The sequence below is a fragment of the Chaetura pelagica genome, unplaced genomic scaffold (genome assembly GCF_000747805.2).
Source record: "Chaetura pelagica isolate M959 unplaced genomic scaffold, ChaPel_1.0 scaffold336, whole genome shotgun sequence".
In the NCBI taxonomy this organism is placed as follows: Eukaryota; Metazoa; Chordata; class Aves; order Apodiformes; family Apodidae; genus Chaetura; species Chaetura pelagica.
Genome location: NW_009953652.1, coordinates 237,239 through 249,350, shown reverse-complemented (window position 1 = coordinate 249,350; position 12,112 = coordinate 237,239). Strand labels below are relative to the sequence as shown.

The 12,112-nt window shown below is 34.7% G+C and overlaps 1 protein-coding gene across 1 annotated transcript in view; it reads right to left on the bottom strand.

The window, feature by feature from the left end:
* The window catches only part of SLX4IP (SLX4 interacting protein), a 45,160-nt gene that overhangs the window by 28,270 nt on the left and 4,778 nt on the right, over window positions 1–12,112 (bottom strand). The window contains exons 2-3 of the mRNA XM_010000175.1: window positions 9,641–9,730; window positions 6,198–6,321 (exon numbers count right to left, since the gene is read on the bottom strand). Of these exons, the coding sequence (XP_009998477.1) occupies window positions 6,198–6,321; window positions 9,641–9,730 (214 nt within the window). The remainder of the gene's footprint in view (window positions 1–6,197; window positions 6,322–9,640; window positions 9,731–12,112) is intronic.

The window sequence follows — 12,112 nt, the reverse complement described above, 5'->3', positions numbered from 1 at the left end:
GAAGAAATAAAATAGTGCATTCAGTACTCCTGGTGCTGCAGCTAAAAATGTCCCATGTAGTATTGGGACAGCAATTGCTCCAGACTCTGCAAATACTAGGTGTAGTAACAGGAAGAAAAAGGTAGATCCTTCAATCCAGAAATTGCAGAACTTTCAATTTTGTCTGCTAATCTTTGAAACACACAAACTCTCTCTGACACATTAATGACTTTTCACTTCATATGGCAGGCTTTTGGCAGAAAAGCACAATGATAAGAAAGGCCATATTGGGTAAGATCAAAGGTTGATGCAGCTGAATGCCTTGCATGGAAATGTTGCTATAAATAGCTACAAGGGGACACTAAATAAAAGAGCAAAGTGCGTGTGATTATTTCCCCAGTAATCTCCCAGACTCCAAGCTCAGGCCTTTATTGAATCAAAGGAGGTTTCTGGGAATTCTGTACCCTCCTTGAATTACTGTCTCATATTCTTGCCCAAATGTGTGGACTCAGCATAAAGCTTTTATCATACCCATTATCCTCTGGCAAAGAGTTCCACATTTCTGCTAACTACCATGGCACTTCCAATACCTTAATCTGACACCCTTTTATTCTCAAATTGGAAGTTACTTTGTAGCTGTTGCATTTCCCATAATTCATATATTTTCCAGGCTGAACACTCCTTGCACATTTCACTGTTCCCTGTTTTGCATTTCCTCATCTTGGATCATCTTTATTGCCCTTCTTGGAGTTTTTCCCAATTCTATTTGATTATAATCTAAGAGAAGAAAAAAAAAAAAATCACTATGAAGAAAATACCCAACCAGTGTATAGAGGTTTGGTTTTTTTTGTTCTTGCAAATATCCTCTACCCTGAGATAATAACAACAAGAACAACAACAACAAATCAGATATATAACCTTCATCTACTAGAAGAGAAATGTTTTAGTGAAAAAATAAATAAATAGGCCTTTACTCCTCATTTGTTGTAAAAAATTGCAAAAAGTAATCTAAAGCAAATACAGAAAATATTAAGTACAACACACAGATCAAAACATATTCTATAAGCTATTGCATAAGTTATTGCATACTTCAGGGAGCCACAAGGCCCTGTTGTCACAGATAGACGAATGTAAGCTTAAAGTTCACAAATGTCTGCAGGACTGGGCCACAAATCATAAGCCCATTGTAAAGAAGCTGCAATATAATTCTTTTGAGAGGCAGAAATTATAATGTGCAACTGCAAACATCAAAGTTAATTTAAAAGACTTCTGTCCTCCTCGGTCTCCTGTGGTAGCTTATCTGCTCTAGCTTACTTTTCCTCCAGTTGCACCCTTCAAATTTTTATGGAGTTGCTTTTTAAGCAAGTTAAGTGAAATTATTTTAGTTAAAACGACTGATTCACAGCAGAGGAGCACAAGTTAACAGCTGGGAAGGTGGGAATAAATCAGCTTTACTGCTACAGGAATGTGGAAAATAGACTACAAACATCTTACACATTTCCCATTCTACACTTATAGTGAACACTCCTAAAGCAAACTAGGGTGGTCTGAAAAGGGTGTTTCCCTTAAAACATCATCATGTTCAAACTGAAAAAAAAGGCCAGAATAGTTTGGAATATTTACTTTTACGATTTATTACATATTTTTGTGTGCTTACAGGAGCCAGTTTCATAAGCAACAGAACAGAAACGTATTATCTTACAAAATGGCATCTTATGCATTTTTAAATATTAAATAAAATGTGAATTTGATTCCAAATCTTTGTAAGGCTAAACTACTAATAATAGCACTTGTACTTCCTCCAGTTTCTCATTTCAGCAAGCTTATCAGAAGTTAATGTCTCAAAATGTAATGTCTAAGACCTGTTAATAAATTTCAATCTCATTTGCAAAAAGCAATTGGGGAAAAGATAGATGGACAAACACACACATACAGAAAAACCATGATCACAATAAGCCTCATTTCCTTAGGACATTAGGTTAAAAATATTTTTTAAAATGCTCAATCCCAGAGAAAGCAGATAAAATCAAGCTGCTAGCTCATTGTGCCATGTGATAGCATGCTCTCTAATTATTTTCAATGTAGAAGAGACTGTACAATAAAAAGATCTGAAACCAGAGCAAAAACGTTCCACCCTTGAGCCAATAAAAACAACAAGGATACTAGGGAAGGAATGAGAAAAGATCTGAAAATTACTTGTAGGATAAACATAGTTAATTTTTTCCTCCCTCAAGAGAGGGAAGGTCAGTTTACAAGGTATGTTCTTCCTACCTTCCATTTCTATCATGGACATTTCTAGCTGCCATATTTTCTTTCTGCATCCTCCTTTTTATTTCCTCTGTGCCCATGAAAACTTTGCCTTCATCCTTAATTTTCTACAGTACTCCCTTTGTCATTCTCTTGTACTTAATTCTCATTGCTTTTAATCAAAAACAGCCACTCTCTGTGGAACACACAAAAAAGGCTCTTCTTTTAGCTTTAGTCTATAGTAGGTGAGCATTATGACACACTAACATTCTTGACTTCAGCGCTAAAAACAGCATGTGGTGTAAAGTGAAAACGTATGGAGCACATATATAAAAACATAAGTTCTAACTTGAAAGATTATACACTTTGTAAAGTGTGGTGCTTTTTGGTGTTTTGTTTTTGTTTTTTTTAATGAGAGAAATTCACTAATTACATGGGTTTTGTTATTGGATGGCTTACATTCATTGAACTTCAAATAATGCATAAGAATCATACCTGATTGATGCCCTTCTTGCATGATTTTGGCCATGCACATTGGATGCAGGCAAAATAACATAATTGAAAATCTACCAATTTTAATTTTATCTTAAAAAAAGATAAATAACACAAACCAAAATCAATCACGTTTGCACATTAATTAAACACAGGAAACAGAGTTTATACCAAAGCCTATATCCAAAGACCAAATTAAAGCTTACTTTGGCAAACTGTTCATACTGGCCATTTGGGAGGGGTGGGGAAATTGTTCAGACAGAAGGAAGAATAGGAAGAACTTGCTTGTCTTGGCTACTTTCTCTCGTTTTTCCATTCTTTCTTTCTTTCTTTCTTTCTTTCTTTCTTTCTTTCTTCTCCAGTGTGTAACACCCACAGATTTCCTAATGAGATAGTATGCGACCCACCACACACTGCTCTGTGGGTGTAACTTAAATGAAACAGAAATGTAAATTAACAAGTAACATGCATGGATATTTATATTATGTGCCACAAAACTGAAAGGTATTATTAAATAATATTAATGTTAAACTTAATATAACATTAATCCTAAAAAGAAATTGCAATAGGTGAAGATTTTCTCTTCAAAATAGTCATGGTAGCCAGCTTAGCAACAGACTTCTCTGCTCAACAGATCTAGACAGCAGGATGAGATCTCCTCAAACTAAGGTATCTTGGCTTCTTATTTCTGAAGAAAATCCTGATAAGATAAGCTTTAATATCAGAGGTAGTCTAAGATCTTACTGATACCAGTCTAACAGTTCTGATTCTAATAAAAATTTAATATATCGTGTAATGTGGAGAGCCGACTAATTAAAGTTGACCTGAGAAAACTTGAGTTCAAATAGAAGTGTAAATTCTGACTTGGGATACTTGAAGCACTAAATAACAAGCTAATAAACATCTTAACATTTTTTCTATAGCTTCACTCTTCCTTAAAATAGTAGGGGTTTTACAGCAATGAAACTCTAGATACAGACTTGCATAACTTTGAGCAAAAAAACCCCACATTCAGTTTAAAGAGCTCAAAAGCTCTTAATAACCTCCAAATACAACAAAAGCTGCAAGCTTAAACATTTCACCAGCAGCATCTACAGCATGTGTACGTAGTTAGCCACATACCAAGGTTGTTCATTTCTTTGTATACTGCAAAACACTGTCAGCCAAACACTGGCCAGCTATCTTGCACTTCATCTGTGTGTGAAAAAATTCAGAAACATATTATTGTACTCTGCAAGCAGAACATGTGATCCTAGAGAAGAAGGAAAAATACAAGTTTTTGGGCCATGTTCGAGTGATGATAAATGCTGAAGACTGTTAAACTTGTGGCTCACCTAGAAGGGTCAGTCCCTAGGAGGTAGGCTGCAGTTCTCTGGTGAACACCCACCTATTCTTTTATTTCCTTCTCTGGTAAGAACAGACTTGAATGTAACTTGAATAAACTTGATTCTTGGACTTGAACAAAGCACTCCTTTCTTACAAATTACAGCCCTGAGCAAAGCAGGTTGAGAGAAGAGGAAGAGATGGATTTGGAAATGAAGTTCAACATGAATGTTCATTATCACAGACTGTTTTCTTTCTTTCTTTAGCATTAATTAATGATGGTGAGATTAACTGCAGAAAACTGCCTCATTCAAAGTAAATATTCTTAAATCTAAAATTATCACATATATTACTGATGACCTCCTCAAATATGTAAGATTTTTGTTTTCAGGATGTAAGAGGAAGGGTCAAACAGAATACCAGTTCACAACCCTGGGACAGCATACCAGTATTTTTACTGAAAAGTTCACGATATAAAAGAAAATGTAAGACCCTAAAACCTCACAAACACCCTCAAATTAGTGTTTAATCTGTCTGCATACATAAAAACAATTGTTGTGTTTGGCAGTTTTATCTGACAGAATTGTTTTTGAAAACCTACTTTTAACTGAGGCAGGAAACTTAAAAAAAAATAAATTAATAAAACACTTGGTAAAAGAAAACAGAAAAAACACAAGAGATCTCAAATTATGATCCCACCGTCTAAGGTCCTTCTGCCTCCACTGTAATAAAATCTTTTAACTCAAAACCAGAAATGTGCAAGAATCTGAAAGTTCACATTTCATAAACACTAATATTTTAAAGGAATAAAACGTAGTTACAACATGCAAGGAAAAAAGTGTTTGAAAATCCTTTAGTGTCTTGAAGCACTTTTTCCTTATGCAGTATTGTATTCTTGTGGGTGGAAAAACCCCTCTTTTACATGCCATAATACCTGTCTCCCCTATATGCCTACAATTTTGCAACAATAAGCAAACCATACAATATTTAACCTGTGTTTTCTTTAATAAAAACACTCATTAGTATTGAAAATAGTGTTTAAAATTGCAACCGTCGACTGGAATTGTACAGGAATTTAACTTTTCAGACTGAGAGGAAAAGAATTTGTTCAGAAGTGACATATGATATACTTGAAATTTAAAAATTTGCATCAGTATACTGATTGTACATTGCACATATACAATTACTTTCATTGCAGAATTCATATTTCTGTAGAGGTATTTTTCAATACATTTAAGGAAATGTGAGAAACCATAGCCAAAACAGGGCTTTACAACTGCAGCCGTTCTTTTCTGTGACAAGTTTATAACATGCTCTAGGCTGGTAATTAAAAAAAAAAAGTCATTATTCCTTAAAAACTGGTTTAAAATAAATTGCTTGTGTGATACAATACCTGCAGATAAGCCTATCAACTGTAAAACCCACTGCAATGACTAGAACAGCAAGCGAAATAACAGTAAACAAAAACTGGCAAGCCATTTAGCCCCAAAGTGGATTGAACATTAGAGCACAAGCTATAGTGATCATTATCTTCAGTTTAAAACATGCATGTACTGAAATTATACTTATTAGTCTCACCACCCTCACACACACAAAAATAACAACAATTATAAACGTTCCATTTGGGTAAATGCTCTTACTACTGCTCTCTTTTGCAAAATAATCACCACCAAAGTCATCAATGTTACTGCCAAATCTGCAGTAACGCCAGTGAAATTACAAAAGCCGTTTATCACATAATAGCAACTTTCTAAGAATGAACAGATTGTCAGAAGAGGGATAAGCAAATATATTATTTCTCAACTAAAACTTTCTAATCTAAATGTTCAAGTGGAAATGAGATCTAAAAAACCAGCAAGATTTCCATTAATTTTGGAGAACCTGGGATTATACCATTTATTCTTTTCATTCTGATGATAAGGTCTCATACTAATAGTACAAGCATTATGTTCATTTTTCAATGACATAGAAAATGAAAACCCACTTCACTTTCTCAAGAACTTAGCTGAAGTAATCTCAAATCCAAATGTCAGACCACCTATTTCAGGCTTGCTGGCTCTCCTGATGGCAAATTTCTCATGGAAAAAATAAAGAACAGCAGTTACCACCATACTGTATCTTACTTTATTTTATAACGTTAAATAAGTTTTTTTTACCGGTAAGAAACAAAGGACCAGATGGCGCATGATCCATTGATTTCCACTGACCACGCTGTTTACGTGCTTCCAAGTAATGTTTGACCCTTGAAGCAACAACTTCTTCTAACAGCATGCAGACCTCCTGAAAGAGTAACCATTAGCCTATTTAGATCTGAAGTTACATGCGTGCCCACAGACATACAACACAAATCAATAGAAAAATCACTCCTTTTCACATAAAAAGATAAAACATTATATGCAATCAAGTACTGAGGTATCACATAGAGGTCAGACCCACATAATGAGGAAATTAACAGGAACAAGAGGGAGGAGTGGGGAATCAATTAATTTTGCTATGAAACAGGGCAGGAAGTACATTTAGCAAGTCTTACCTCACAGATGAAATACATTATATTACAATACTAATGATTTTCAACAACAAATTGTTTTCATTTATATGCAAAGTAGGAAAAAATACATGTTAAAAATGTATCATAACATTAGATAATTAAGCAGAATATTAGTAAAAATCCTCCCAGGAATTCTCAAAACACTGTTTCTCTGCACTAATCCTTACAAATCACAACAAATACTTTGGTTCAATTCAGTGTAATTTTGGGGGCAAAACTCTGAACTAATTAGGTCACAGCAACCTAATTTCTCTAGTCCATTTTGATTTTTCTGCTCCTACACATAACCATTCATATCTTTCATATTTCTTTCAGCAAAGCACAATAAACCCCACATACAACTGAAGAACAAACTATTCAGCCAGAATAACCATAGACAAAAACTTGGAGTAAAAGAAAAAAATAAATAAATCTGTTGAATACCAGAATAAGTTTTCAGATTCATACATACACACATATTTGAGACTTTGCCCTCAGTATCCTAATTTTCCATTGTGCATAATTATGTGCTCACAGAAACTATACTTTGTGGCACATAAAAATATAATTTTACCTTTTTACAGTGTTTGGACAATCAACAAAATTCTATTACTACCATCTAAACTAAAATATCTTGGTTTGAAATTTGCTTTTGATTAATCTAGAAAGTATGCAGAGCAACAAAGCTTTAAAATACTGCTCTCAATTAAAGCAATACACGTATATTGGTCAACCACAAAGAATATTTTCTCCTTACAGTAAGAAATACATTTTCCTTTCTGCTTGAAGCATACGATTCTAAAATATTTTATCTACTTATTCTTCTGTTTAACTCATTAAAGTGATTCATTACACACTCCTACAGGACTATGCATTCAGGTTAGAATGAAAAGGTCTAGAAAGCAATGGAAATATAGTGTGCATTTGGTTCCTTCTGCAACAATAAAGATTAGCATGCACTTCCTCAATTTACACAGAAAATATTTTAGTTTATGGACATATTATTTAAATGGTTCTCCACAAAGAACTCTACAGATCTATGTTTAAGAAAGCATAAGCAAGAACAGGCTTCAAGAAAGTAGCCTTTACATACTTAGCACTGCTAAAAGAAACTTGTAACCTAGACCTTCTATATGCAGATGGAGAGATTACAGTAATTATGTGAATAGAAATCAGTTTAATAAATGCTTCTGGAAGTACAAAGATTTGACTTTGCTATCCCAGCAGAAGAGACAGGACAGAAAAGGCAGGGAAATTTGAAGGGTAGAAAGAGAAAAATTCCCCCAAAAGCTTTAATTTGCATCTTGCAGCAGTCCCAAGATGACTCCACATATGACATATGACAGCAGTGTGCAAACTGTGGTCTTTACAGCACCCAGTCAGACAACGTACACTGTATTTTCTTACAGCAGCCTCATGCTTATGGGTACTTGTTTAGGTCCCAGCCTGCTCTACACAACCTGCACTACAGCAAGAGCTGGCAGTTGCCAGGCTAGCCCTGCTCTTTCTGTCTGCCTGGGATCACATCCCCAGGCTCCATCTCCTACAAACAGCAGCCGCTGACTTTCATCCAAGGGTAAGCCAGGGATGAGCAGAAGTCCTGGTTGTGTTACAGAGGGTCTAAGAGGCATCTGCTTTTCTCACTGACAAGCAGAGAGCTGTGCAACCACTAGGATCTTGCAGAATTTGAAAACAACAAAAATGTAGAAAACTACTTGTGATTAATATGTAAAAGCTTTCATAAAATAAATAAATAAATACATAGACATCATTTGCCTATAATACCTAACTGACCTTTTTCTTCCCACTTTAACAAAGATTCTGTGTGGGACTTTCAGGAAGTGAATTGTAAAGTTATTGGAATCGCACTTCTTGGTTGCCGAAAATATGCAACCTTTGTACTTCACTCAAAACGTGTGGTCACAGAAATGTAATGAATGCTGCCCTGTCATGCCTCTTTATTAAATCAATCATGATCTAATTTCCTGAAATTTGTATATTTTGTTTTGGCAGTCTTACAAAATACATTCTGAAAACACTTAAAAGTCAGATAACCAGGACATTAAACCGGTTATAAATAGTAGGCGTAATGAGTACTCATTTACTCAGAAAAAAAGAAGTCTATAAGATTTCCCCTATTTTCTTATTTTTACACTTAATAAAGCACAAATCAGATGAACCACATGCTGTTACACATTCGGTTTTCACTCTCTCTGAATATTAATTTATTGTTTCTTTCAATTTTATTTAAATGTCTTACTTTGAGATGTACGGGGATTCTCTGCAGTGACAAGTTAATTATGCCATTATTAGGAAAGCTATCTGGTGGAAATTACCGTAACAGAGACTTGCGGGAAAGTCCACAGGCATTTGAAACATGTCCTGCCTTCATTTTCAATAGGGAAGTTCTCAAGTTCCCACACAGACTCAAATAGGGGAAAACTCCCACCAGTAACTCATCACAAGACTGTAGCAGAAATCACACAGAACTTGACAAGTTACATTCATAATTTTGCTGGTCACTGATTTTCCAAAATTTCATCTGTTGTCAGGATATACAAGGGCTAAAGATTGGGAGTTTCTTTTCATAAGATACAATGGTTCTGTTATAGTTTATCATGCATATTTATATTTTCTTGCACTCTCTAAATGCAACATCATTCATGCTTTTGAGAGGAAAAAGAACAACTTGTAGAAAGATATTTCACCAACAAGCTCTGCAAAAATGATACCTGTTACAATCTGGTTTACATCACTTGGGATAATTTACAGACATTAATGAAAACTTTTAATTTTAAAAACATATTTAAATTATAAAAATAAAATAAAAAAAACATGCACACATACATGTACACACATACAGAGAGTTAAAAAATGAAAAGGCAAATTGCAAGTGGTCATTAGTGACCCAAAAAGCACATATGGTTGGCTTAGGGGTCCCACAGCAACTGCTGACCATTTGGTATAACTAACAATATTGTCATAGCACTGAAAAGTTCTGAACAGTTCAAGGCAATCCAACTTTTTCCCTGAAGCCACATGCTTTTGAAGTAGAATTGGTATTTGTTGTACCTCTTTCTCATGATCTGAAAACCAGCTGGTGTCTTTACTGGAGCCTTGAGGCAAAATATGAACATCCACCAAAACAGCAAAGTTCCCACACTGAAAAAAAACAACACAAAGAAGGAGAAAAAAAAAAAAAAAGTTGAACTGTAGCTGCTAGGAAGCACATGTCAAGCAGACAAGGACATAAACAATCAGGTAAGCATATGCATCTGATTCAGAGATACAACACGCTGTGGAGGATTATAAACTATGGAACTACAAATTTACCATTGTTTGTGAGCTTAATGAGAAACAAGAGCACCAGACCTATCTTGGATAGCTCACTGAAAAGTTTAAACAATAACAACAAGCAGCACAAGTACATGGAATTTTCTTCTGCTAGATGTATTCCACTGTCAAATCTGAGCTCTAGCAAATGTTAACATGGAAGAAGCTGTTCCTTCACCAAACTCCCATCATTCTATTTTCTGCTAATTTAGTATCATACTAGTTATCTAGTTTGAATTTTAAATGTGTTAAGTCCTTAAAATTTCAGTCTCTTCTAAAGTATTTTCCTCTCTGTAAACTATCTAATATAAAGAAAAGCAAGTTTGAAGAACTTCTGGTAACTACTTAATATTTGTTGACATCTGTCACTAAGCCAATACTATCCTTTGAATGGTTAACTGATAATAAGGCTAACCTATTAATAGACACTATATATATATTTGTTAGCATTATACAGGCTACAGCCCAAGACATCAACTATTTCTGAAATTCCTTGATAGGCTGATAGGCTTTAACTGAGGACAATGTGATAAATAAGGCTCAATTTTCTTTTTGTCAATACATCAGTCATTCCAGTGACCTTCTAACATGGCACAAACACACCTCCCAACTCACCCCTAGCAAGAATATATGGCCTCTTTTTATGCACAGTGCATAGTGCATTACTAGTAATGCTTCCTTTTCTTCTGCTGTAACACAGCACCAAATCTAACTCAGACATCCTTCAACTGAACAACTTGCAAGGTAAAAGACAATTTCAGCATTCTTTTTGGCTACTTGTACCACACTTGTGATGCAATAAACTCGCTCTTTGAGAAGACTAGACATGTGTGGCCATGGCAACTGCACATCTGGAATGTCTGATAGAATAGAAACAACATCCTGATTCCAGACAAATCTCAAATGTGTATGCACAATCCAGCACTAGATCGATCCCATTTTAAGTGGATGTTGCAATACACACTTCCTGTCCAAACTCACGCATATTTGTTCTTCACTGCCAAACATCTGCAAGCCCCATGTGAGAATTCCAGTCACTAACAGAATGAGTTCTAGAAATAGCATGATACATGTTTTTACACTACAGTTGTACATCACCTGCAGTTTAAGAGGTACATCCATATCTCAACCTTATAGCATAGCAGAAGTACAGTCTTTGAGTGTACAATATTAACTGTACAGTACAGTGATTTTATTTATAATGACAGAGTATTTAGTACACCACAAATCTCTTGGTTTACAGAACACGTAGACCGGTAATGTATAAATTAAAATAATAATTTAAATAATTAACTGAATATAATTAAAATACAAGTCATGGTCCATATTGTATTGTAACTAGAATGCAAAAGTTTGGCAAACGAGACAGGCATTGTGAAACTGTTTTGAGAAACTTCTAAGTTACTTATAGGTATCAGTCACTGAAAGAGCAGAATGCTTTGATCTATTTTATCAAAAGGCTCCTCTTTCCTCCAGAGAACCAAGAATTACCAGATGGCTGCAACAGCAAACCTCTCCAAGCTTAAAATTGATGACAAAATATCTCTCAAAAATCTCTAGTGAATCATTAGTCAGCTCCAGCAAACTTTCGAGTTGACTCCTGAACTTCAAAGTTACCAGACACTGCATATTGTAAAGACAAAGTCAGTAAATTATTAATGGTTCAGCACCTGTAACACCCAACAAGAGTATACATCAATAAAATTCAAATTATCAAATGTTACATATTAACTTGCATCATTTTCTATATACTACAGAAATTTTATATATGCATACAGATGCAAAGTATAGACCTGTTTTTCAAAGAGAGACATTGTAATTATTTTTTTCTGAATGGCAATATTTGTCTCATTTACCAATCTTGAAACAACTGGAAAAAAGAAAATAACAAACCATATTTGGAACTATATCATGGAACAGTTTAAATTTACCTTAAAATATTACAAAGCAAACATTTGTAGCATTAAAAGAAAAACAAACAGGTATGACTAATGCGAAAATCCTTGCAATAGACAAGCTTTCCCACTGGGAGATTACTATCCTTCTGAGTTTTGGAGCACTCTTATAAACAGCACACCTGGAACTATTTCAACATCTGAAAGCCAACAGTTTTGCTACCCAACTAGAATAGCCTTGGGACAGGACACAAGGAAGTATAATTGCCACAAAGAGGAATATGGGGAGAAAGAGAATATAAAAAATTATCTTTCT